The sequence below is a fragment of the Protopterus annectens genome, chromosome 2.part1 (genome assembly GCF_019279795.1).
Source record: "Protopterus annectens isolate FY-2018-M chromosome 2.part1, PAN1.0, whole genome shotgun sequence".
Lineage (NCBI taxonomy): Eukaryota > Metazoa > Chordata > Ceratodontiformes > Protopteridae > Protopterus > Protopterus annectens.
In genome coordinates, this window is record NC_056729.1 from 1,196,434,371 (window position 1) to 1,196,461,859 (window position 27,489).

Consider the following 27,489-nt stretch of genomic DNA (forward strand, 5'->3'; position numbering starts at 1 on the left):
CTTGACTCAAAGAAGAGGATGAACTTGGAGTGGATAAGTATGCATAGTCCAGTGCATACTTCAACCCTAAGCATAGGAATGTTTTGAAAACAATGTGGGATGCTAATTGGGTAAGAGGGTAAACTCAAGTGTAGGAGCAATTAAGGTGGGTCTTTTTGGAGTTCAGCTGATACAGATGGCCATCTGTACTTTTTATATAATACAGATTGTGTATAGCAACATTCAGAAAGACTATCAAAGGACATATTTTCATAGTGTTATAATTTCTTTCTGTTGGCCTGAGTGCAATGTTTCATACAGGGAAATGGAAAATGTCTTTTTTAGTATAATTCTCAGATGTTTAGAAAGATATTAACACTTTTGAAGGTGTGAAGAAAGAATATTTTTATTTTTGATATGTCATTTTTATATTTATTTATTTAAATGTGATATTGTATATTGTTTTTTTTTTTTTTTTTTTTTTTTTTAGAGTGTGTGAGCTGTTGCAAGGTGGTGCTGTTATGAACAAGCCTTACCAGCCCTATGAAGCCCATATCCCATTCCTCCTCCAACTTTTTATTGATTATAACCTTTATGGAATGAATCTGATACATTTAGCTGCAGTAAAGTTCAGAAAGACTCGCTTGAAAGGTAAGGTCTGTCTTCTTGTAATTTTATGATATTTTTGCTGCTGTTTTAAACTTAGCATTTCCAGCTTGCCTGGTTTGGGTGAAGCAGTAACAGAAGTTGTTTCATCTCTGGGAATTACCTAAGTTGGAAATTACATAATGTTTTTTGCCATGGCTGCCTACTCTGATATCAGTGTTGCACAGAAAAGTGCAATTGCATGCAGGTGAAGGTACTGATTGTTTTTTTTTTCTGGTACTGCTTTTCTGTAGGCTTCCATTGATTGGTTTGCAGACAGTATCTTTACGTTTCAGTAGGGAGCTTTTGTGTACTCTGAATTCTTTGCTGCTTTATCGGCTGACCCAGCTGAGGTTTCTCCAGCTGTCAGCTCTAACAAGACAGGCTTGGCTTCTTCTAAGACTACACTGCTGTTTAAAATTGGAAAGTATTTAGAATCTTAGGGAATGTTGGCTCAGTTAAGTAATTTAGTCTTTAGAATTTAAAATTGTCAGGGCTTCATGTGGAAATGTACTGTATTACACATTATGCTTACAGTTTAGATAACTTTGTAGTTTATTTGCCTGCTGAACAGAAATATTCTATGAATGAGAGTGTTCGTAATGTAACTCAGGTTTCGAAACTGCTTTGAGGGGTATTTTGGAAGGTGTAGACACTATTTCTAGAAATACAGATGTCCTTCAAGGATGCATCTGCAGTCATAACAAATGGGTTGTCCTGTCGTCAGGCAGCCCTTCGGTCGGCCGGATTCCAAAGTCTGGGTCTGGCCTCGGCTGGTGTCGCACTTCACCCGACGTCATCTCTGCTGGTCTTCGGGTACAGTTACTTCTGTTGTATTGAGAAGGTGACATGGTTATGTAGCAAGGAATTTTCTGAGATTTAAAAATAAGATTTTGAATGCTACTGTAAATTTTGAGTTTGTGTTTGGTCATATTGCTACCCAGAGTCTGTAACAGAGGGATGATAGAGGTAAATTGATGCATGGGATATTTAGAATATTTCTTATTCCCAGGTTCTTTCCTAAGAAGGCATCCAACTTCAGAGGGCGAAACAGACACAAATCCCAGCCTAACAAGAGTCAGGGTACCAAGAGGGGATGGCAGGAAAATAACACTTCTAAACCAACTAAAAGGGGTTCATTTCCCAAAAAAGACAATTCCCCCTGCTAAAGAGTGACCATGCCAAGACTCAGATAATGTCATCCCTTATTTCTGTCCTTCCTCCCCTTTCCCCTTCTCCAGGGCTTTAGCTCAGCCCAGCAGCCTGACCAGAAATGGTCTCAGACAAGTGGGTGCTGAGAATAATTCAGTGAGGATACTGTTGGTAGTGGATAGAAAATCATTCTCTCTTCATAAGAAGGATTTTCATCTGCTGTCTCCAGTATTCCTTCACAAGTTTCAGGGATTATAGAACTAGGTAATGCACCACAAAAATAATTTTTCACCAGAATCTTTTTGGTACCCAAAAAGAAGCTATTGTGGAGATCAGTATTACGTTTGTCGTACCTAAATACCATTCTGAAAGTTCTCCTAGTCAGTGCTGACCCTGCAGATGGTCCTATCCCTTCTTCCGGACTACTGTATGGTGATTTTGCATCTGAAGGATGCTTACCATCACATTATGTTTGCTTCCAACTTCAAATTAAACCCACAGATGTCCTGTCACACACACACACACACTCACAAAGATTTGTCTTTCTGGGGTGAATGGGTGGACATGGTAAAAAGTATAGCTTTTTTACCTGAGGACAAATTCCTCACTGTTCAGAATGTTTTCAGGCATTCTCACTTCAAGAAGCTGCTTCTGCAAGAGTTTCTCAAAATTCTAGTCCTTTTGGAATCAAAGATCCTCATGACACAACTGCCTAGACTCCTCATGAGAAAGATTCTCTGCTGCTTAAAAAAAAAAAAAAAAAAAAAACTTAGACCCAGCACCTGCTTCCCTTCGAGTTCCAGGAACCAATTCTGGATTTTGTAAAATGAGTGGTGGAGGGATCAGATGTCTTTCTATCCAGACATACCATTTCCCTTCTGATCTGAGTTCAGCCAGTCCAGATGGACTCACCAGATTTTGCATAGGGAACAGTGTCCCCGAGAAGTTCAAGTGCAGGGTGAATATGATCCTTCTGATGCTACAAAGCACATAAACATCAAAGAAATGTTGGCGGTGATTCAGACCATAAACTTTTTTTTACCACATATGGTCTCCAGGTCCCTTTTTTATTGTTCCCAAATAATATTTTAGTCATGTGGTACCTGAACAAGCAAGGGGGGGGGGTACAAGGCCAAGCTCTCTTTGCCAATTGACAGTGATGGCCTGGGAGTTAGCTTTACATCATTTTCTTATGCTTTAGGCTTCATATATCCAGTCGGAGCAAAATCTAGTGGCAGACAGACTAAGCAGATAACAGACGAACCCTCACTAGTGGAAACTTGGGACAGCGGTCTGCCTGGATTTGGCCCAGATGTGAGGCGAACACTTAAATAGTTCTGACCAACTTCTTTTAAAACTGACAGCTGGAAAAAAAGTATGTACTGAACATCTTTGCAGCTATGCTTGGAGGACAGAAGCATTCTCATTCCCTTGGACAGGAATGTTCCTTTATGCATTTCCACACTTTCCACTGATACCCAAGGTACTCCTGAAGATTCATGAAGAATTACTGAAGGCCATTAGACCCCTTTCTGGCCCAGGCAGCGTTGGTTCTCCCTTTTAATGGAATTGACCAAGGGTGGTTACCTCAAGCTTCCTCACACTCTGGATCTGCTTTCACACTGTCAGGGGCAACTGGTTTACCCCAACTGTTGCTACTGACTGCCTGGATGATTCTGTCATGATACCTTTTAGACACTTGTTCCATGAGGAGGTGCAGCAGTTATTGATGGCTGCAAGAAATCTGGAACTAGAAAATTTTACGTTTACAAGTGGAACAGGTTTTCTAGGTGGTGGCAATGTAGTAAACAAGTAGACCACACACAGAGCACTATAGTACTCCAGTTTTGCTAAAAGAAGAAAATCTTTTTTTCACGTTTAAATTGTAGCAAACAGTTACTATGGTTTAAGACACACACAGAGCACTATAGTGCGTATAGGTTTTACTACAAATGCATTGAAGAGCGATTGGGATTGGCTAATTGTCCTCCTCCTACTACTTTACTGCAGGACGCCTGTACAGTTTTCTTGTGCTACAATCAGAGAAATGGGATATTGCTTCTCCTGAACTGGTGACATCAGCTGCACAGCTCAGATAAGAAACTCTGTTGGGGTTTTATTTCCTCCCTTTGCCTTTTTCTGTCGGTGCTTGAATATTGTATTCTGCTGCTTTGAATGTTTTTTCCAGGTAGAAATTTTGTACAGTCTTCTGTTTTACTTTGACTAGCTCAGTAAGGCCTGTTGATTAAAAGCTTAATTTAATCTTGGTTTACCATGGTAATGCAGTGATCAATATTGAGCGATTTCAGTCTCAGCCTGGGTGAAATACAAAACATTTCACAAACAAAAATACAGAAATGTAAGCAATAACAGAATTGTTCAAACTAATCGCATAGAAAATGTGTATATACATTACATTGCAAGCACAGTGCAATGTACAGTCCGTGTAATGTAAAAGGTATACATTAGTTTCTAAAGTGGGTCAATCATCAGTGAATCGTGAGAATTGAGAAGAGACTCTGAAACGAGAGAGGTTATGTGATATGTCTTGTATGGAAGCAAGAGCATTTGACCCGGATGAAGTGCTTTTTCTTTTTGAGTTGCAATGTGAATTTGGAATACGTGTTATTTTCCTTGATGTCAACGAGGAGAGCTTGCCAAAGAGTGGGCAACTGAGAGGAGAAAGCATGTGCATTGTTGTGGAGTTTGGTTCTCGGGGTCATGAGAATTGATGTTACTTGTGAATAGTGTCTCAGGTTGTATGAGGAGTTTTTTTTCATGAAGTGTAGCTGCAAGTGGAGTAAATGTGTGGAGCTGGAATAGTTTTTAGAGTTGGGATCCTAAAAGTAGGCTAGATCTTTATTTTATCGGTAGACGTTTGTCTTTTTCTAGTGTGATATAGTGATGCTTGCAGGTAGTTGAGTTTGTATTGAATTGGCAGATACAGTTAAAGATTGTCTGGGGTTTGGCAGTGTTTTTCTTGGAGGTAGAAACAAAAGTTGTGAGCCCATATTCAAGTTGAGAAAGGAGAATTCCTTTGCTAGTGGCTACTCTGGTTGGTTGGGATAGAAAAGGGGAGATCTTTTTGGCCCAGAAAAGGATGGAGTTGGCTCTCGCTCTGTTTATGTGGAAATGGGAGTTTAGTGACTGATCAAGCCACAGTCCAGGTTTTAACAGGAAAACTTGCTGGTATTTAAATTTTTGGGGAGTTATGATTATTTGAAGTGACTGAGTAGGATCACAGCATTTTACATGTTTTTTTGTTTGAATTGCGATTTGGCATCATTTTGCATGTTAAACATTGCTGACATGAACTTTTCATCAGTTTGATTTATTTCTTGTTTAATACTATTTCAGTCAGAGTGGATGGATGTAGCCTAAAACTAGCCCTAAAAGAATTATGGAACTTTTAGAATTACTGGACTTTTGTGCATGTATTTTGTGCTTCTGACTATGGTCCTGAAACTTTCATTTTATTCAGTGAAGTCTTTAGAATAGTAACCCCTGCAGAAATAGACTTCAGTTTGCTTTTGGCACCATTTTGTATGTTAAACATTCCTGGCAAGAATTTTTCATCATTTTATGATTTATCTCTTGTCTAGTACTATTTATTTGAACTGAAGCTAGCCTTTTAACAAAAACTGGAGATTTTTGTACTTTGAACTGTGTGGCTGAAAGTAATGCCATTTTCTTAGTTCAGTGTTGATTATTATCCCTATATAAATCATCTTTAGATTGCTGTTTAAAAGGAAAATAGTGGGATTTGTCCATCTTCTTACTGGACTTGACCATGCAGCCAGTGTTTGGTATTGAGTTGGCCAGTTTCTTGTCCTCTGACTTGGATTCACCCCCCCCATCTTTCCCATCTTCACTTAAAAAGTGAAAGAATAAATCAGAAAATATGCCTCAGCTTGTGCTTCTGCTGTAGCCTTTGCTTCAGGCAGGCTATCAAACCACTTGTCTTTTGTTACCTCCAGGTCACCTACCTGCTGCAGGTATAGGAGAACCAAACTCTTTAGATGTGGGGAAGTCAGGGGTGCAGAATCTGTTGACTGCATTAATACTTTCCCCTTAGAGGATGGTTGCACTAGTATAGTGCATGCCAAAAAGAGACAGAAGACTCTCCACCTGGTACGGCAGCAGTTGTCTGACTGGTTTTCCACCTGAGATGGTGGATATGGATAGATCTGTGGCACAGGCAGTGGATATGGGATGCTTACACAGATTATAATAGTAGTGGCACTTCTACCCCCCAGTCAATCTGCTGAGGTTCTTCTTTTTGAAGGGGATCCTGTGTCTGAAGAGTCTAAGCTGTGTCTAAATATTTGGTTCCTCTGATGACTAATAGATGCAGAGTCTCAAAAAACAGTATTTTCTTTTCTTTTCCCTCCTTTGATCCCAGCATTGGGAGAGGTCTTCTAGAAAGCTTGTAGTTCTCCTCTGCTCATTGAGGTTTTGCCTAGGAAAGGGTTTAAGAAACTTTGGGTATGTTTGGCCTCCATGTGCTTTATCTGCAGACTGTGCTTCAGTGTACTCCGTGTCCCTTGCTAATAAGACCAGCATGTCTTCTTTAGCATAGTCCCCAAATTAAGTAGGTGGCTAGAATCTTAGTGGAAAGCAGCTGGCACAGTAGCTTTTAAAGTGGTTAAAGTGCTTTATGTGGAAGTTTGTGTTGAGATAAATGTACAGCTTAGATGAGTTTGCTGCATCATTGCCTATAGAGCAAAAGCTCTGTGTTAAAGATATTGTTTCCAGTGTTTTTCAGATGTCAAAACGTGCTCTAAAAAGTGCCTGGGAGAGGACTAATACTATTTCTAGAGGTTCAGTATTGTCTGTGGTGATTGGGGAGTATGCATGGTTGCGCTCCCAGAATTTTTCTGATGAATTAAAAAATGAGGTTATGTATGCTACTTTTGAATTTGGTTGTGTGTTTGGCGCAGCAGCTAATCGGCTCCTTAAACACTGGGAAGCCGGAGGTAAATTGATTGAAGGAGCATCAAAGTGATTCTTTTCAACAGTCTAATAAGCGAAATCCTAGTCGAACAAGATCCAAGGCAGTAAAAAGAAATGGCAGGATGACAACTATGCCAAGACTAACAAGGAATCCATGAAATGATACCCCCCTTCCACATGCGACACCCATCTTTATCAGGTGCCATGCCATTCAAGTTAGCTGTCTGCAAGAAGTCCTGGTTGTCAGTGGTTTCTGACAGATGAGTGCTAAATATTGTTGATGGGGGCTTCAGATGGAAGTGGAAAGATCTTCTGCCTCTGTGCTTGGGGGTTCGCCCTCATCTTTCTGATCAGACTTTATTCCCTCCTGTTTCCAGAAAATGCTGGAGTCGGGTCATTTCAACTGGTCCCTTTTTTGGAAGGAAAGAAAGATTTCTTTCTCCTCTAATATTTTCTTGGTTCCCCAAAAACAAGATGCTCATGTTGATGGTGCTTCCTCTTTTTCTGGACCTCACAGTAACCCTAGTCTTGAAGGATGCCTTTATTCATATCCCCAGGGCTCATCACTTCAGAGGCTATCTGAGATTTGTTGTATGGTTTGCACTAACAGTTTTCTTAATTGCCCTTTTGGCTATCCACTGCAATGCGACTGTTTTCCATATGCCTTGCTCAGGTAGTGGCCAACTGACAGACTCCTAGTATTTACTTTTTTCTGTACTTGGACGACTTACTAATCTTTGCAGAGTTTCCATCCAGGTGTGTGGAAAAGCTAGAGAAGGTCTCATCCTGACTCTCCCGTCTAAAGTTCAAGTTGAAACTCCTATAGTCATGTTTGTCACCCTTAGAAATGCTCATCTTTCTGAGTTGTTTATTTGACTTCAACAAGAGTCTAGCTTCTGTGTCTGAAGATAAAGCTGTGTTGTACCAGGTGGTGTTTCTGGAATTCTCCCGGGGAATGATGCCTTGACGAGAGAATTCCTAGACATATTTGGACTTTTGGCTTCCATGATTTTCAGTTTACTGCTGGCCCATCTTCACATGAGAAAAAGTCAGTGGTATGTCTGAAATTGTTGGGTGCAGCACCTTCTTTTCGTTGAATCCCAGTTGCTGGTGTTGCCCTTCATCAGTTGAATATTACAGTGGTGTAGAGATCAGTTGTACCTCCCAATGTTGGTACACTCTGTCAGGTTTATCGAAATTCTCCTGGGGAGCTGTGTCAATGGCAGTGTAAATGCTGTCCTTTTGGGGACCCAAGGATGCACAGAAGCACATCAGTGTCTAGGCGATGTGGGCAGTATTTCACACTTTGAAAGTTCCTCACTACCTTTGTACTCCAGGTCTTTTTCTGGTGGTTACAGACATAACTGCAGTGATGTGGGATCCCAAACTAGGGGGCACGAGGTCTTACTCCTGTGACCATTGGCAATGATGGTCTTTTCAGGCATCCAACATCCTGTCTGAACAGAATATCATGGCAGACAGAGTAGATCTTGGGCAGACCTGCACGAGTGGAAGTTCAAAGCAGTGATGAACCAGGATATAGTGTAGATGTGGAGAACGCCTCTAATAGAACTGTCTTCTTTCAAAACAGACAGCTGGAGAAATTCTGTTCCAGACATCCTTGCAACCATGCTTGTAGGGTCTACACATTCTTGTTCCCTGGAATGGAATACTCCTGTATGCATTTCCAACCTTTCCACAGATTCACAAGGTTTATAAGTTCATAGGTATATACTAGGCTAAAGACCACCATGGCTTTTATAAGCCTAGCTTTGCAATCCAACCCAGTTGTGTCACTGTGTATCATGGGTATTTATTAGGAGGGAATTTGTTAGGAAGATTCTAGAGGTTTTGTTGAGGGGGTTACCTCAGAAAGTTCAAAGAGAAATCCCAGAGATCATTGTGGTTGACCCCCTGTTGGCCCAGGTCATCTTGATTCTCCCTGCTAGGGCAGTTACCACAGACTTTCTCACACATTGGATCTACTCACACAATCTCAGGAGCGACTTGTGCACCCCGATTTGGAGAAACCTGTGTTGACATTGTGGATGATTCTATCTTGACTCCGTTTGGGCATTTGTTTTTTGAGGGTGTGTATCCAGTTTTAAAGGAGGCCAGAAAATCTGATATTAAAAAATCTTATGTTTACGAATGGATGAGGTTTTCCAAGTTGTGCCTAAATAGAAACTGAGGGTCCATTGTGGTTAATGTGTGGTCTTGAAATATTGGTGTGAGCTGTTTCTGGATGACTTACCGTATACATATCCATTAAGGTGCATTTAGGGGACGTCTTTGTTTGTCTGCAGAAGGATTCCCCTCTTTCTTCTTTTAGGGTAAAACAGTTCTTGAGATGATTGTTGCATATGAGACACTTTCATAAGCAATTTTTTCCTTTGTTGGATCTCGGTTATGTTCTTGAAAAATTGATCTTACCACCTTTTGAATTGGCAACTCATACTGATCTTAAGTTCTTAACATGGAAAAATTTTTGCTTATTGCTCTGGCATGTGTAAGATGAGATTCTGAGCTGCAGTTTCTCATGGTGGGACAGTGTTCCATGATTTTCCATAAGGACAGAGTTGTGTTTTGCATTTGTCATCTTTTCAGGCCAAAAGTAGTTTGTCTGCACTTTGAATCAGTCTTTTAATCTTTGTGTTTTTTATAAGGAATATGCTATTTTTATACATTGGACGTGCATAGGCAGCTCAGGTACTACTTTGACTGAAGAAAGCCCTTTAGGAAGGCCGAAAGGCTTTTTATTTTCCAATTCATTGCATTTGTCTTGCCTTCTGGCATTTTTTATTACACCCACCATGGCGAGGCAAATCCAGGCAAGGTAAAGGCAATTTTCATGTGGGCATTTTCCTCATCTGTGACATTTTCGAAAAGAGTGTACTCTACAGGTATTCTAGAGGCAGCAACTTGATCCTCTGTTCTTACCTTCATGAAGCACTACAGACTGGAAACTTTTCTAGATTCAGTGCAGTCTTTGCTAAGACCATTCTCCAAGTGCTCCTGGACTCTTATTCTTCCTCCTCCCAATTGGTATAACTTTGGGAATCTACCCATATTCTAGAAAGGCAGTGTGTTTGTTGAGTAAGTATAGTTGCGTGGGTTCCACTTACCTGTAACAATAGATGTTAATAGAACACTGCCTTACTTGGCAGTACCCTCCCACCATCTCCTTTTTTTAGTTGGTTGTAGGACATGCAGCCATAAATCACCCATGCTGTAATATGCAAACCATCTAACTGCCCAGCCCTCTCCTCCATAGTATCCTGTTACACCCCTACACGTACTCTCCGCATCTCCAACCAGTTACACCTAGATATATACCAACCCAACAAATCATCATCATCATCCCCTTTTTCCCATTTACATGGGGTTGGGGTATCGTATTAACTGTCGCCAACTCTCTCGATTCAGTGCCACTCTCCTGCCTTCTTCAACACTCATGCCTGACTTGTCGCAGATCTTCTTTCACACAATCCATCCACCTCTTTGCTGGATGCCCTCGCTTCCTGTTACCTTCTTCCTGTCTGTCCCAAATCTCCCTCACCAGATTGTCTTCTGCTTTTCTACACATGTGCCCATACCATCGTAATCTGTTTTCTTTGATCTTTTCTGCAATTGGACTTACTTTGGCTTCTGCTCTTATGTCCTCATTTCTTTGCCTGTCCCGCAGTGTGCATCCTACCACCTTTCTCAGGCACTTCATTTCCATCACCTCTAGCTTCTTCAACTGTTCTGCCTTTACTGCCCAGGTTTCTGTACCATACAGTAGTACTGGTTTCACCACTGTCTTGTACACCTTACTTTTCAGCTTCTTTGGCATTCTTCTGTCGTACACTACACCTGATACTCTATGCCAGTTGGCTGCAGCCCCTCTGATTCTAGCTTTGACCTCTTCATTCAGACTACCCTTCTCCTCAACCACCCCTCCCAGATACTTGAAGCTGTTTACCTGTTCCACTATCTTCCCATCTATCTCTATTCTCAGCTTCTTCTGATTTCCCCAATCTGCTGCCATTACCACTGTCTTATCTGTGCTTAGTTTCATCCCATGTGCCTTCAGATTTGCATTCCATACTCCTATCCTTTGCTGAAGTTCTAGATCAGAGTCTGCCTGTACTGCCACATCGTCTGCATACAGCAGCTTTGTTGCTCTGACCCCTCCAACCTGTTTGCTGATGTAGTCCATTACAAATATGAACAGCAGTGGGCTCAGAGCTGAACCCTGGTGTACACCCACTCCCACTGGGAACCCCTCAGTGAGGCCAAACACTGTTCGTACTTGAGTCACTGGGTCCTTGTACATAGCCTGTACTAATTCTACCAATGTTTCTGGGACTTCAAACCACCGCAGTACTGCTCAGATCAGCTTTCTTGGGACCTTGTCATATGCTTTCTCCAAGTCTAGGAAAGCCCAGTTTGACTCTCTCCTCTTCTCTAGTTTCTTTTCAAGTATCTGTCTCAATGCAAAGGTGGTTAAGGTCTTCGCCTCCAGTGCACAAGGTACAAGGTTCGATCCTTACCGCTGACTAATGCCTGTTTGGAGTTTGCATGATGTCCTTCAAGAATGCAACTGCAGTCCTGACATATGGGTTGTCCTGCCTCAGGCAGCCCTTTGGTCGGCCAGATTCCAAAGTCTGGGTCCGGCGTCGGCCGATGTCGCCTCCTCCCCGACGTCAGAGCAGCTGGAGTATAAAGGCATCAGCCGACGCCATCTTCTTCAGTCTTTCTTGCCGCGCGGTGCCCGAAGCAGAAGCAGTTCACAAGTGCCAGTCGGTCAGCTCCTGTTTTCAGTTACCGAAGTCATCTAAAAGCTAAGTACGGGGAACATTTTTTCTTGCCTCAGCCGATGTCAGAACAAATTGAGAAAGTTAATAATTGTTTGTCTTGTGGTAAACAAATACCTCATAAGGACTTCCATTCTTACTGCCTCCCTTGCCTGGGCCCAGACCACGACGTCTCGGCCTGTGCTGCCTGTGCTTGCTTTAATAAGCGCACTCTCAGGCGCCGGGCAGAGTTTGCCGAAGACTTTTTTGGCGAATCCTATGCTTACAACATGCCGTCGGAACAACCGACAGCACAAACTACCAAAAAAACGAAAGGACCGGGACCGACATCCTCAGCCCGCGTCTTCCACCGATATAATGCCTAAGCCCTCCGCGAGTGCTTCTGTCCCTTCGGAAGTGGTAATTCAACCGCTCCAGGCCGACGACACCGCGTTAACTCATCCCTCGGTCTCGGAGACTACACTGGTGCTGGTTGTTGATTTTCCTCCGGAAACCGAAGTTCTGGATCTACCTGACACCATTCCCGTGGACAAAGTTACCCCTGCACGTGGGGCAGCTAGGCCTCCTGTATCCATGTCAATCAAGGCCTTTGCACGTGCTAAGGCCGCCAGCCAGGCCAAGGCCCATCCTAAACCTACTTCTCAGGCCCCTTCTTCTGACAGACAAATCATGTCTCTGGCTGCAGATTTAATCTCTCTTATCAGGGGGTCTCAACCTCACCCAGACAGAGGTTCTCAGCCGCCTGCAGAAAAAAGGCCTAGAACTGAGCAGGCAGACAACCTCTCTTCAGATGAAGCCTCTGGGGATTCAGAGCATTTAGATACCCAAGAAGAATCCTTCCAGGCCTATGAGGACTCTGATGCTGATGAATCTATTCCCTCTGCCTCTCCTCCAGAGGATTTTTCTTTTGGTGAAGTCCTCCACTCCATGAGGGAACATTTTAAGTGGCAGGGTCAGGAATTTTCTGATTCTAGGAAAAGGCTACGTACCTTCCTTAAGTAACCCCAGCACAGACCTTTAGCTATCCCTCCAGTTTTGGATGTCCTGGATGATGTTTTCTCCGACTCCAGTGCTTCCCCTGATTCTCTCCCTCCTGCTCCTGTCAAGCCAGACAGATATTACAGGGTCCCTGACACTCACAAGCATCTCTAAGGCCCACTCTGTGGATCTAGAAACTATTTCACAGGGCCCCAAAGGAGTGGCTACCTCCTCAGCCAAGAATCCACTGCCAGCTGACAGGGAAGCAAGGTCTCTGGAGAGATGGGGTAAAAAGTTTATACCTCTTCCACCCTTGCCAAGAGATCACTTAACTGCCTTTTTCATATGTTTCAGTACCAGGATTATTTACTGGATGATTTGCAGAAAAAGATAGCCTCTCCTGAGCCTATAGATAGAAAGGCATTGCAGGATTTGGTTCATAATACCCAGCAGGTTAGTAATCATTTTCTACAGTGTGGCTATGATGCATTGGAGGCTTCATATAGGGCAGCTATGACAGGGGCTGTTATCCGTAGACATGCTTGGTTGAAAGAACAGCCACTGCCAGATCATGTTAAAGTAAAGCTCCTGGACGCACCTCTGGATAAACAGAGGCTTTTTGGTACTAATGCTCAGGATGTGTTGAAATCTATTGAGGAGAAGGCAAAATCAGTACAGACAGTAAAGGATTTCCTCCAGGTTCAGCCACCAAGGTTCAGCAGGAATTGGCCTTCAAAGAATTGGTCCTTTCCAGACTCTGACAAGTTTCAAAGGGGAAAGAACAGGCGTGCACGAGGTAGAGGGCAATACCGAGGCTCCTACAGGGGACGCCAATGGCAACCACAAAATCAGAGAAGTGGCACAGGTAGTTCACCTGCACCACAGGGACAATCACAATGACTTACCTTTCACTCCGCCTACCAAGGCTCAAAGAGAAGCACCTCTAGGTGGAAAATTATCTCTATTCTCAAAAACTGGCACATTATAACAAAGGACAATTGGATTCTGGACATAATAGACAGAGGTTACAGGTTCCACTTCCATACCTTACCAACAGGACAAGGCATGCCAAACCTGCCACAAAATCAAAGGGCAGAGGCACTCATAGAAGTCTCAAAGCTGTTGCAAATAAAAGCAATAGAGAAGGTTCCTCCTCAGGAACAAGGCCAGGGATTTTATTCAAGACTGTTCCTTGTTCCAAGAAAAGAAAAACAATGGAGGCCTATATTGGACTTGTCCGTTCTAAATACTTTTCTCATGGTGCCAAAATTCAAGATGCTGACATTACAGCAACTTCTTCCCATGCTGGGCAAGGGGTCTTGGCTGGTTACTCTGGACCTCAAGGAGGCATACCTGCATGTCCCTATCAGACACAGTTGCAGAAGATACCTCAGATTTCTTGCAGGAACAGAGCACTATCAATTCTCAGCATTGCTATTTGGCTTATCTACTGCACCCAGGGTATTCACGGAATGCCTGGCATCAGTAGTGGCATATTGCAGACTCCAGGGGATTCAAATATACCCTTACCTGGACGACTACCTAATACAAGCAGACAGCAAACAGACCTTGATAAAACACTTGGATTACGTCATTCAATTGCTGCAGGCTTTGGGATACACAGTCAACATTCAAAAATCAAGATTACTGCCATCCCAAGAGATTATTTTTCTAGGAGCAAAACTGGACACACAGCTACAAATGGCTTTCCTCACAGAGGAGAAACAAGAGCATTTAACAGCTTACTTCAAAGGCCTAGCAAAATTAACCCACCTGACCGCAAGGAAGACCCTGCAGGCCCTGGGGTTCATGGCATCTTGCATTCTTCTAATCCCACTGGCAAGACTACACATGAGAAAGCTGCAATGGTACCTAAAAAGCTTGTGGTCGCAACACAGCCACAACCTAGAAGACATAATACCACTCATACCATGCCTGCAAAGGGAATTTTTGGGTGGGCTCAAGCAAGTCACTTAAACGAAGGCATGCTTTTCAACAAACCTCCAACAAGTCAAACTATTACAACAGACGCCTCAGAACATGGATGGGGGGGCGCACATGGACGGCAGATGCATTCAAGGGCAATGGACTCCCAAGGAGATGCATCAGCACATAAATCAAAAAGAGATGTTGGCAGTGATACATGCAATAGAAGCCTTTGGAAAATCTCTTCAGCAAGGTCATCTGCTAATAACAGACAACACCACTGTCATGTGGTACATAAACAAACAAGGGGGCACTCATTCCTACCCCCTCTGCAGACTAACAATGATTCTTTGGGAAAAGTCCCTGAAACTGAACATCTACTTGCAATCCCAGTTTGTACCGGGCAAGGACTATGTTCTGGCAGACAGGTTGAGCAGAAATTTCTTGGATCCACACGAATGGATGCTACACCCACGCATTTTCTCACAAATAGCATCTGCATGGGGAAGACCAGACATAGACCTCTTTGCATCTCATCTCAATCATCACCTGGAAAGGTTCTGCACAAGGATACACCATCCTCTAGCTTGGAGAATGGATGCTCTTTCCTTCAGCTGGAATGCTCTAACAATTTATGCATTCCCTCCTCTACCTTTGCTTACCAAGGTGTTACTGAAGATCAAGGCAGAACAACCAAGAGGAATCCTGATAGCTCCAGACTGGCCAAGGCAACACTGGTATCCACTACTACTGAGCATAACTCGCACCAAACCGTGGCCCTTGCCTCAATGGCCTCTGCTCCTGACTCAACACAGTTACAAGACTGTTCATCAGAACCTGCAAACCTTAAAGCTGACAGCTTGGAGAGTTCCATGACTCCGACCCATGACTCCCTCTCCAAAAAAGTTCAGGAAATTTTACTGGAGGCACGCAGACCTTCCACCAGAAAAACCTATTCGGCCAAATGGAAGAGATTCACCATCTGGAATGTCAAAAAGGGCCAGGATGCATCACTGATGAACATACCTCAGATATTAGAATACTTGGCAGAAATGTTTCACAGTGGCCTCTCATACTCTTCCATCAAAATCCACACTTCAGCTATCTCAGCACATTACAACTGTGATCCACCTGTGTTTTCGCATCCCTTGCTAAGACAGCTTCTAAGAGGCATAAAGAATATCAAACCACCAAGGAAGCTACCAATTCCTGCATGGGACCTCAATTATGTCTTGGAAAAATTGACTCTTCCTCCTTTTGAACCAGCAGCATCTTCAGAAATGCAATTTCTCTCTTGGAAAACGGTTTTCCTGTTGGCAGTCACCTCAGCAAGAAGAGTCTCGGAGATACAGGCCCTCATGGCAGTTCCTCCTTTTCTCATCTTTCATCAGGATAGAGTTTCCCTTAGGACCAATCCTTCATTCATGCCTAAGGTGATATCCAGAGTGTCTCTAATCCAAGCAATTCACCTGCCTACTTTCTTTCCTAACCCTCAAAATAAAGGGGAAAAGCTGCTGCATACTTTAGACATTCACAGACAACTACGCTACTACTTGGACAGAACAAAGTCCACCAGGAAGTCTGACCAACTGTTTGTAGCCTATGCTGCTGGAGTGCAAGGAAAAGCAGTCACCAAACAAACTATCTCGAAATGGATTGGACACTGCATCAGATTCTGTTATTCTTTTCATGGAAAAAGTGTGCCAGCTAATATTAGACCACACTCCATCAAAGCTATGGCCACATCCACAGCTTTTCTAAGAGGAGTGGCTACAAAAGATATTCTAGAGGCTGCTACATGGAGCTCCGTGCATACATTTACCAAACACTACAACCTGCCATTATACTCCAGATCCCGAGCAGGCTTTGCTTCGGCAGTCCTGCAGGGCCTTCTAGCTGCACCATCTCTTGCTTAGTCCTCCCACCCCTAGCTTGGCTATGGTATTCAACCCATATGTCAGGACTGCAATTGCATTCTTGAAGGACATAGTACAGTTTTGTACCTACCATAAATGTAGATGTCCGATAGATATGCAACTGCAGTCAGGTTTTCCCTCCCTCCTACCCCTCTGTTTTTCCCCTTTTGGGTCCTTTCTCCCCTTACCTATCAGCTGGGGATATATATTATGGTGTATCTGTTTATTACTGTTGTGCATGTCTGGTTTTATCTGTTTATCCATTCACAAAATTTAGCCTTCCTTGGAGGGCACCTGGGGCAAGAAGCACTAAAGAAGATGGCGTCGGCTGATGCCTTTATACTTCAGCTGCTCTGACGTCGGGGAGGAGGCGACATCGGCCGACGCCGGACCCAGACTTTGGAATCTGGCCGACCGAAGGGCTGCCTGAGGCAGGACAACCCATATGTCAGGACTGCAGTTGCATATCTATCGACATCTACATTTATGGTAGGTACAAAACTGTACTTTCTCTGTCTCCATGGGGTTTCTCCCATGTTCGAAAAACATGCTGAGTGTTTCCATCGCAAACTCACCAATGAATGGAGCTGTGGGCAGCAGCACAGACTCTACATGGTGCCCAATGAGGGGAAGAATTGTAAAAAGACCAACCGCTTTGGGCATCTATTGTGGTGCGCAGTATCCTCAAGATAGGAGAACACTGATCGTAAACTGTGTGCCGTGGCAGGGCTAGCCACTCAATGGTGTAAAATATGGCTCTTGGTGATTCGGTCATGTTGACTGTCGCCAAAAAATGGGTATGGGTAGTTACCGGTGATAAGTGGGTTGAGGACCCGGCCTACTCTCTGACCCACGCCAGGGACCCATGCTAATGGTGGTAGGGGTATATGTGCCCCTATTGGCCAGTGTATGCCCGCCATAAAAGCCCAGTAGCCCTGGGTCAATAGGCTACTGGCTGGCCGGTGTCTAGTTGCCCAGCCTGGGTTACCTGGGGTAGCTGTGTTGAGTGAAAGCTGGACATAAAACCAACCAACCTGCCAAACATGAACTGAGAATTGCTACGCTTAATGTAGGTTCACTGACAGGACGCAGCTTAGAAGTGGATGACATGATGATACGGTGGAGGCTGGACATCTTATGTATCCAAGAGACGAGATGGATGGGCAGTGCAACAAAGCCACTTGGCTTGGGATCCAGACTCTACTACTCAGGTGGTGGACAGGCTAGAAATGGTGTAGGAATTGTGGTGAGACAGAGGCTTCAGAAGTCATTGAGGGATATCATCAGAATTAATGACAGACTCATGGCAATCAGAGTCCAGTGTAATGATAGGACAGTATTCATAATCTCAGCCTATGCCCCACAGCAGGGTTGTGATAGTGAGGAAAAGGGTGCATTCAGACAGCAGTTGCAGGACCTACTAGATAAAGCAGGACAACATGAATTGGTGTTGATAATGGGTGACTTAAATGCACATATCGGGACAGACAGAACAGGATATGAAGACTGCCTGGGTCCACATGGGTGGAGCAATAGGAATAAAGAAGGAGAAGCCATTCTAGACTTTTGTCTGGCAAATGGCTTGATAGTAGCCAACACATGGTTCAAAAAGAGAGACAGTCACAAGATCACATACAAGAGTAGCCAACATGCAACTCGGGTAGACTTCCTCCTAGTAAGGAAAAGGCACTGGGGTAGAATCCATGATTGCAAAGTCATCCCCAGTGAAACAGTTGGTTCACAGCATAAACCAGTAGTTGCCACAATCAGCTGCAAGCAGTGGTCAGAGAAGGCTCTAAGGTCAACAGAGACCAGGCTGAAGACCTGGAAGTTGACTGGAGAGAAAGTACAGCAGCTCAAGGAATTACTCGGCTCTGGCACCCCAAGAAGAGGAGGAAATAGGTGGAGTTGAAGAGGAGTGGCAGTGCCTAAAAACAGCATGTGTTAGGACTACAGAAAAGATATGTGGCCGAGCCAGGTATGGAAATAAGGTACATAAGGAAAGCTGGTGGAAAGCTGGTGGTGGAATGCAGAAGTGCAGGAAGTAATCAAAAGAAAGAAGGAGTGCAGGAAGAAGTGGGAGATTGAAAAGACTGACCGAGCTAGGAAGGACTACTGGTTGACTAACAAAGAAACTAAGAAAGAAGTTGCAATAGCAAAGAATAGGGCATCAGAGGCAATCCATCAGCTTCTGGAAAGTGATTCAGTAAGGGGCACAAAGAAACTATACCAGGTTGCAAGGCAAAGACAGAAAGATAAAGAAGATAGTCAGACACCCTTCATAAGGGATGCCAGCAACAACCTGCTTACCAGCCCACAAGACATCAAAGGCATATGGAAGGAGTATTTCCAGCAGCTTCTGAATGAAGAAAATCCCACAGAAGCAGTACTGCCCCAGAAACAGCCTACAATGAGAGTAGAAGAGGAGCCCAGCTTAGAAGAAGTAAGAGCAGCACTAAGGAAAATGAAGTCAGGGAAAGCAGCAGGCTCAGATGAGGTCACAGCAGATATGATAAAGATGCTGGGTGAGCTAGGGGAGAAATGGCTCCTGAGGGTACTAATTGCAGTCTGGAGAGAAAGTCGTATTCCAGATGACTGGAGAATAAGCATACTCGTGCCAGTGTACAAGAACAAAGGGGACATCCACAACTGTGGACAGTACAGAGGCATCAAACTCCTACCACATTGCATGAAAGTTCTGGAGAGGGTGATTGATAAATGGATATGTAGAATAGTAGAATGTAAGATGGAAGATGAACAGTTCGGATTCAGATCAGGATGCAGCACAATTGACCCGATGTTTGCATTGAGACAGATACCAAACCAACAAAGCAGTTGATAAATTACTCTACAAAACCTCCATAGCCCAAGTTTGGAACAAACTTCCCATTCACATAAGATCTACTCCCCACCCCCCCCACCCCAAGCACTTCAAAAAGGAACTAAAAGTTCACCTTCTTAACACTAAGACTTGCCCTTGTCACATCCCGATCTAATCCACTAAACTACTATTATATTTGTTTCACTCCTTCCACACTGACTTCCTCCCTTTTCTACATCACTACTTTCTCCTTGTAAAATTAGGTTCTATAGCTCCTCCACCTGTACATATTGCCTCTTCTGTTCTATATATTTTCTGTCTTCTCTGTGATATCCTCCTCACTCCCAAGAAAGAAAGAAAAAAGTATCAATTGCTGTTAATTGTTATTAGCTTATTGTACCATTTTGTACTTCTGGCTGGTGTAATATTATTAGATCGTATTTCTTGTTTTATTCCTGGAACTTGTGTCATATAATTCTCTGTATGTGCGTATTACATTTGTATTGTAATTTGTCTGTACTGGAGTTTTTCTCCTCAGGTCTCCACTGAAAATGGCCTGTTTTGCCCATTTGGATTAACCCGGTTAACAAATGAATAAACATGTTGTTGAGTTGGTTCACCAGTCTTTTTTGGTGCCTGTGACACTTTGTATGGAACATTTATGCGGCAGGGGTTAGGCTTCCTGTGATGGGAGGGCTTAGCCAATCCCTCTGTCACAGAGAGTCAGAGTAGGGGATTCTGATATGTGGAAAGCTGCAACTGTGGGTTTGTTTAGGCACTGAACCAATATGACATTGAGGCAATGTGAAGTTTGAACTTTTACTGCTGCAATAAGCAGGACTTTCGCAACTGTACTTTTTTACTTTTTTTGGTAAAAAGTTGTAAAAACTAATTTTGCACTACTTTTTGTGATGTAAAAGTTGTGTTCTTTCACTTTTGGGGACTGAGTTATTGTTTGAAGTGCTGTGTATTATACATATTAAAAGGTACTCTTTTACTACTAACCTTTTTTACTGACTACTGCTATCAGGCTTCCCTGGGTATTTGGTATCATTTTTGGCTAAGTCATGAAACAACCTACTCTCTGTTCTTAGTGTTTCACTGTTGCAGTCATCACACTTGGGTTATCTGCCTGCAGGTAGCCCTCAGTCGGGACGAATTCCAGAGTCTTGGGATTTCTGCGTCTGATGCTATTGCCTCTTCCATGACGCCAGGTTGTCAGGGGTATAAAACATGCAGCTGACGTCATTACATCAGCTTTTCTTGCCATGCAGGAGACCGAAGCAGAAGCATTTTGCAACTGCTGGTCGGCTGCTACCTGAAATTTTTGTTTTTCGAGTTTCAAACCTGAAGTCTTCTGAAGATAATAACCCCATTGGGGATCCTTTTTTCTTGCTCTAACCAATGTCAGAAAAAGTTAACAATTGTCTTGTCTGTGGAAAGCAAATACCTCGCACAGATTTTCATTCTTACTGCGTCATCTGTTTAGGCCTAGACCATGATGTTCCTAGCTGTTGGTTTTGTGCCTTGTTCAATGTCCAAACTATTTGTCTTCAGGCTATTTTTTGTCGCTAAATTCTTTTGCAATGTGGTTTTGATTCATTAGAGGCCTCTTGCAGGGCCGCTGTTACTGGGTCTGTGCTCAGAAGGCATGCTTGGCTTAAGGAACAATCTTTGCCTGATCATGTTGAAGCTAAATTGTTGGATGCTCCCTTAAATCAGGACCGCCTGTTTGGCAACAAGGCTGAGGAAATTCTTAAAAAGATGGAAGGTAAAGCTAAATCTATGCAAACTGTTAAATATTTCTTACAAGTTCAGCCTCCTAGATTTAGTAGGCACTGGCCCTCTAAGAATTGGTCCTTTCCAGCCCCTTCCAGGTCTTCTCAAGCCAAACCCAGACACAGCAAAAACCCCAGGTTTCAGTTCCAGTGGACACACAGGACTAAGCAGTGGGGGGGCCTCCACTTCCAAATCTGGGAGTAATAAGACTCCCCACTATGGTAAACTGTCTCAATGACTTCCTTTTAAAATTTCCAAGCACTTATCAACTGACTGTCCCTTTGGGGGAAAGATTGCTCTTCATGCAAAGAACTGGGAACTCGTTACCCAGGACAAATGGGTTTTAAATAGTGCCCCAGGGATACAGATTTCACTTCCACACGTTGCTAACACCAAGCGGGTGGCCAGACCTACCCCCATATCAGTGGGCAGAGTCCCAAAAACAAGTACTCTCTCTCTCTCTTAAGCATGGGGTCTATTCAGCTGGTACCAGAAGAAGAAAAGGGACAAGGTTTCTACTTGAGACTTTTCCTAGTACCCAGAAAAGACAATTCATGGCATCCTATCCTGGACCTGTCTACTATAAACATCTTTTTGGAGATTCCAAAATTCAAGATGCTGACTCTTCACCAATTACTTCCTATGCTAGGCAAAGATGCCTGATTGGCAACACTAGATTTAAAAGAAGCATACCTGCACTTCTCAATCAGGGAATCTTGCAGATGGTACCTACACTTCAAAGCAGGCTACACTCACTATCAGTTCTCTGTATTGCCCTTTGGCTTATTTACTGCGCCCAGGGTATTCACAAAATGCCTAGCTCCAGTTATTGCATTTTGCAGGCAAAGAAATATTCAAGTATACCCATACCTCCTGGACGATTGTGTAATTCAGGCAGAAAGCCAGGACATACTTTCATCTGGCCTTTGTACAGAGGGTTCTAACTTGTCTGGGGTACACCATAAACGAAAAGAAATCACACCTGGTACCCTGTCAACAAATTATATTCTTGGGAGCAAGCTTGAATACAGCTTCCCAGATGGCCTACCTCACACCAGAGAAACAAATTCATTTGACAACCTACTTCAAACAAGTGGCTACAAAAACCCTGCTGTCTGCAAGTCAAATACTGCAAGCCTTGGGGTTCATGGCCTCCTAGAATCTTCTAATTCCATATGCAAGACTGCATATGAGGAAACTACAGTGGTATCTAAAAAGCCTATGGTGTCAACATTCTCAGGATCTAGAAGCAATGATTCCTATCATACCTTGCCTACACCTAGAGTTCCTTTGGTGGGCAGAGGCCTGCCACCAAAACAAGGGACTACTTTTCACACCACCCCCTACCGCCCAAACCCTAACAGACACATCAGACTATGCACGGGGGGCTCACCTGGCAGGGAAGTGCATTCAGGGCAAATGGAACCCAAGTCAAATGCACCTGCATATCAATCAAAAAGAAAGAAATGTTAGCTGTGCAGAATGCTCTGACAGCCTTCATGGACCACAGTTTTCCAGGACAACTAATGGTAAAGACTGACAACACAACTGTTATGTGGTACATAAACAAGCAGGGGGGGGTACACATTCTTACCCCCTCTGTAGACTAGCCATGGCATTGTGGAACACAGCCTTGATCTACCAAGTGCACCTACAAGCTCAATTCCTGCCAGGAAAATTAAATACACTGGCAGACGGACTAAGCAGAAACCTCATGGACCCACACGAGTGGAAACTGGAACCAAGGATTTTCAACTTGTTGACAAGCAAATGGGGGAGCCCAGATATAGACTTTTTTGCCTCTCCCCAGAGCTACCAATTGGACACATTTTGCACAAGGACTCCCCACTAACAAGCCTAGAAAGTGGATGCCAAGTCCTTCAGCTGGAAAAACCTATCAGTTTGTGCCTTCCCCCCTCTGCCTCTGCTCTCCAAAGTACTACTAAATATCAAACGGGACAAACCAAGGATGATTTTGATTGCTCCAGACTGGCCACGGCAACACTGGTACCCCCTCCTGCGCAGTACGGTTATCCCCATGGCACCTGCCTCAGACTCCTTCCCTGTTGTCTCAGCAGGAGAATCAGATTCTGCACCCTCAGCTTCTAACACTGAACCTAGCAGCCTGGCTAATTACCTAATCTCTCCCTATACCATCCCTCAGTAAACCTGTGATGGATATCATTTTAGAGGCAAGAAGGCGTAGTACCAGAAAATCTTATGCTGAAAAATGGAAAAGATTCTGTGCCCGGAACCAATCTCAAGGAATGAGCACAGCAGCGCCCAATTTACCTCAGATTTTACAATACTTAACTGAGATGCTTCATAAGGGCCCGTCTTTTTCCTCCATCAAAATTCACGCCTCAGCCATTTCAGCTCATAACACAGAACATCCCCTCTTCCTCATCCACTGCTCAAGCAGTTCCTCAGAGGGGCAAAAAATTTGAGACCACCCAGGAGAGCTCCAACCCCTGCCTGGGACCTTAACTTGTTTTGGTGAAACTCACTCTACCTCCTTTCGAGCCAGCTGCTACTGCAGACTTAAAATTTCTTTCTTCGAAAACAACTTTCCTTTTAGCAATCACTTCAGCAAGAAGGGTATCTGAATTACAGGCCCATATGGCAGTGGAGCATTTCATCATCTTTCATGCGGACAGGGTGTCCCTCAGAACCAATCTATCCTTCATGCCCAAGGTGGTATCCAGTGTGACTCTTAATCAGTCCATTCATTTGCCAAACTTCTTTCCCAATCCACAGAATGAAGGGGATTGGATGCTGCATTCTTTAGATGTGCACAGACAACTCAGATTCTACTTGGACAGGACTAAACGTCAAAGGAAATCTGAACAACTGCTCGTGGCATTTGCTGCAGGGGCAGAGGGGAAGGCTATTTCAAAGCAAACCATTTTTAAATGGATAGGCCATTGCATTCGTTTCTGCTGTAAGCATCATGGAAAACCTATCCCACAGGGGATCAGACCTCACTCCACCAGGGCTGCACCTACCTCTACAGCCTTTCTCAAAGGAGTCCCTACCAGGGACATCCTAGAAGCTGCTACCTGGAGTTCTGAACATACTTTCACCAAGCATTATCATTTGCCAATTTTCTCTAAATCCAGAGCTGACTTTGCCACTGCAGTCTTTCAGGGCCTTAGAGTTGCTCCTAATGCTTTCTAATGTTTTCCTCCCAACCATAGCTTTGGAAATCTACCCAAATGTAATGACTGCAACAGTGAAACATGAAGGACATAGTACGGTTGTGTACACTTACCATAAATGTAGATGTTAGAGTGTATTCACTGTTACAGTCCTCATTACCCTCCCTCCAGCCCCCTAACTTCTTTTGGCTATACCTCTACTTAAAAGCTTTTTGGTGTATTTTCTTTTTTGTTGGAGGTATATCATTGTATTTCTATAGTTAATTGCTTCCCATTAGGGGGGTCACCTGACATCTGGGGCAAGAAAAACTGATGTAATGGCATCGGCTGCATGTTTTATACCCCTGACAACCTGATGTCATGGAAGAAGGGACAGCAACCAACGCGGGACCCAAGACTTTGTTAATCAGGCCGACTGAGGACTACCTGCAGGCAGATAACCCCAAATGTAATGACTGCAACAGTGAATACACTCTAACATCTACATTTGTGGTAAGTGTACACAACTGTACTTTCCTGAGAGGAGGCAAAAATTTAAGACCCCCCCCCAAGACAGCTCCCTCTCCAGCCTGGGACCTTAACTTTATATTGTAAAAACTCATGCTTCCACCCTTTGAACCTGCTGCTTCAGCAGAGTTAAAATTCTTCTCCTGAAAAACAGCTTTACTTCTAGCAATCACTTCAGCAAGAAGAGTGTCTGAATTGCAGGCCCTTATGGCCATGGAACCCTTCATTAACTTCCATGCGGACAGGGTTTTCCTCAGGACTAACTCATCATTTATGCCCAAGGTGGTATCTAGTATAGCTTTAAACCAATCCATTCATTTACCAACCTTTTTCCCTAATCCTCAGAATAAAGAAGAAAGGAGCCTGCACTCACTGGACGTGCACAGGCAGCTTAGGTTCTATCTAGACAGGACTAAACCTTTCAGAAAATCTGACCACAGGGCAAGGCCATTTCAGAGCAAACCATTTCTAAATGGATAGCACACTGCATCCATTTCTCCTACTAACGCCATGGGAAACTTACCCCACTGGGGATCTGAACACATTCCACTAGGACTACATCAACCTCTACAACATTTCTCAGAGGAGTCCTTACCAGGGATATCCTGGAAGCTGCAACCTGGAGCTCTGTACACACATTCACCAAGCATTACCATTTTACTTATCTTTTCTAAATCCAGAGCTGGATTTGTCACAGTAGTCTTACAAGGCCTGCTTGCCTGCCCTAATGCTTCTCGATTGCCTCCACCCATCCTCAGCTTTGGGAATCAATCCAAATGTGATGACTGCAACAGTGAAACACGAAGAGCATAGTACAGTTGTGTACACTTACCATAAGTGTACATGTTAGAGTGTATTCACTGTTGCAGTCCTGGTTACCCTCCCTCCAGCCCCTGCACTTCTCTATACTTTGTTTGGCCATATCTTATAACATTGGTATTTACTTTCTACTGGGGGTGTTCCACACCATGTAATTGCTTCCTATTGTGGGGGCTCCTGACATCTGGGGCAAGAAAAACTGATGCAGTGGTGTCGGCTGCTTGTATTATACCCCTGATGACCGGAAGTCATGGAAGAAGCGACAGCGTCCGACGCAGAAATCCCAAGACTCTGGTAATCAGGCCGATTGAGGGCTACCTGCAGGCAGATAACCCAGATGTGATGAGTGTAACGGTGAATACACTCTAACATCTACATTTATGCTAAGTGTACACAACTGTACTTTCTCTGCACTTCCCTTTGGCTTATCCACTGTGCCCAGGGTATTCACAAAGTGCCTGGCTCCAGCTGTTGCATACTGCAGGCATAGAAACATTCAAATTTACCCATACTTGGACGATTGCCTGATTCAGGCGGGCAGTCAGGAGTTGCACTTCAGCACCTGACATTTGTAAAGAGACTCCGAACTCCTCTGGGGTATACCATCAACGAAAAGAAATCACATCTGCTACCCAGCCAAGAAATTGTATTCCTGGGATCAAGCTTGAACACAACTTCTCAGATGGCATTCCTCACTCCAGAAAAGCAGGTTTATTTGACAAACTACTGGCCACCCAAACCCAGCTATCTGCAATAAAAAATACTGCAAGCCCTTGGGTTCGTGGCCTCATGCATTCTCCTTATTCCATATGCAAGACTGCATATGAGGAAACTTCAGTGGTACTTAAGTATGTGATGTCAACATAAACAAGCAGGGGGAACTCATTCCTACCCACTCTGCAGGTTAGCCATGGCTCTGTGGAGCACAGCCTTGAGCAACCAAGTGCACCTGCAAGCTCAGTTACTGCCAGGCAAACAAAGTTCACTGGCAGGTGACTTGGGCAGAAATCTAATGGACCCACACGAGTGGAAACTGGAACCCAAGTCATTCAAGTTTCTAAGCCACAGGTGGGGGACACCAGAGGTGGACATCTTTGCTTCCCCCCAGAACCATCAATTGAGCAAATTTTGCACTAGAACTCCCCACAGCCAAGCATGGAAAGTGGATGCCCTATCCTTTACAGGAGAAAACATTTCAGTCTATGCCTTTCCCCCTCTGCCCCTCCTCTCGAAAGTACTACTCAAGATCAAACAGAACAGGCCAAGGACAATCCTTATTGCACCAGACTGGCCATGCCAGCACTGGTACCCACTTTTACGCAGTCTGACAGCAGTGCCATCCTGGTACCTGCATCAGACCCAGTCTCTGCTGTCCCAACAAGAGGGTCAGATTTTGCATCCTCAGCTGCAAACCCTGTACCTAGCAGCCTGGCTTATTTTCTGAATACATAACCAGCAACCCTCCGCAAACAGGTGCTGGATGTCATCTTTGAGGCCAGGAGGCGTAGTACTAGGAAATCCTATTCAGAAAAGTGGAAAATATACTGTTCTTGGAGCCAGTCTCAGGGAAAGGGCACAGCCATGCCCACTTTACCTCAAATCCTAGATTATCTAACAGAGATGCTCCACAAAGGACTGTCCTTCTCATCCGTTAAGATTCATGTCTATGCCATCTCAGCTCATTACAATACTGAGCCACCTCTTTTCTCTCACCCTTTGGTCAAACAGTTCCTGAGAGGAGTTAACAATCTAAGACCATTGAGGAGAGCTCCCACTCCTGCCTGGGACCTTAACTTTTTACTAGAGAAGCACACGCTTCCCCCTTTTGACACTGCTGCTACAGCAGAGTTAAAATTCCTCTCTTGGAAAACAGCCCTACTTGTAGCCATCACTTCAGCAAGAAGTGTCTGAGTTACAGGCCCTTATGGCTGTGGAACCCTTCATTATCTTCCATGCGGACAGGGTTGCCCTCAGGACTAACCCATTATTTATGCCCAAGGTGGTATCCAGTGTGGCTTTCAACCAATCCATCCATTTACCAACCTTTTTTTCCTAAT

At 43.9% G+C, this 27,489-nt stretch overlaps 1 protein-coding gene across 1 annotated transcript in view; it reads left to right on the top strand.

Annotated features, from left to right (window-relative positions):
- Positions 1–27,489, top strand: part of REV3L (REV3 like, DNA directed polymerase zeta catalytic subunit) — a 2,860,434-nt gene that overhangs the window by 248,838 nt on the left and 2,584,107 nt on the right. The window contains exon 4 of the mRNA XM_044062729.1: positions 470–630. Coding sequence (XP_043918664.1) covers positions 470–630 — 161 coding nt within the window. The remainder of the gene's footprint in view (positions 1–469; positions 631–27,489) is intronic.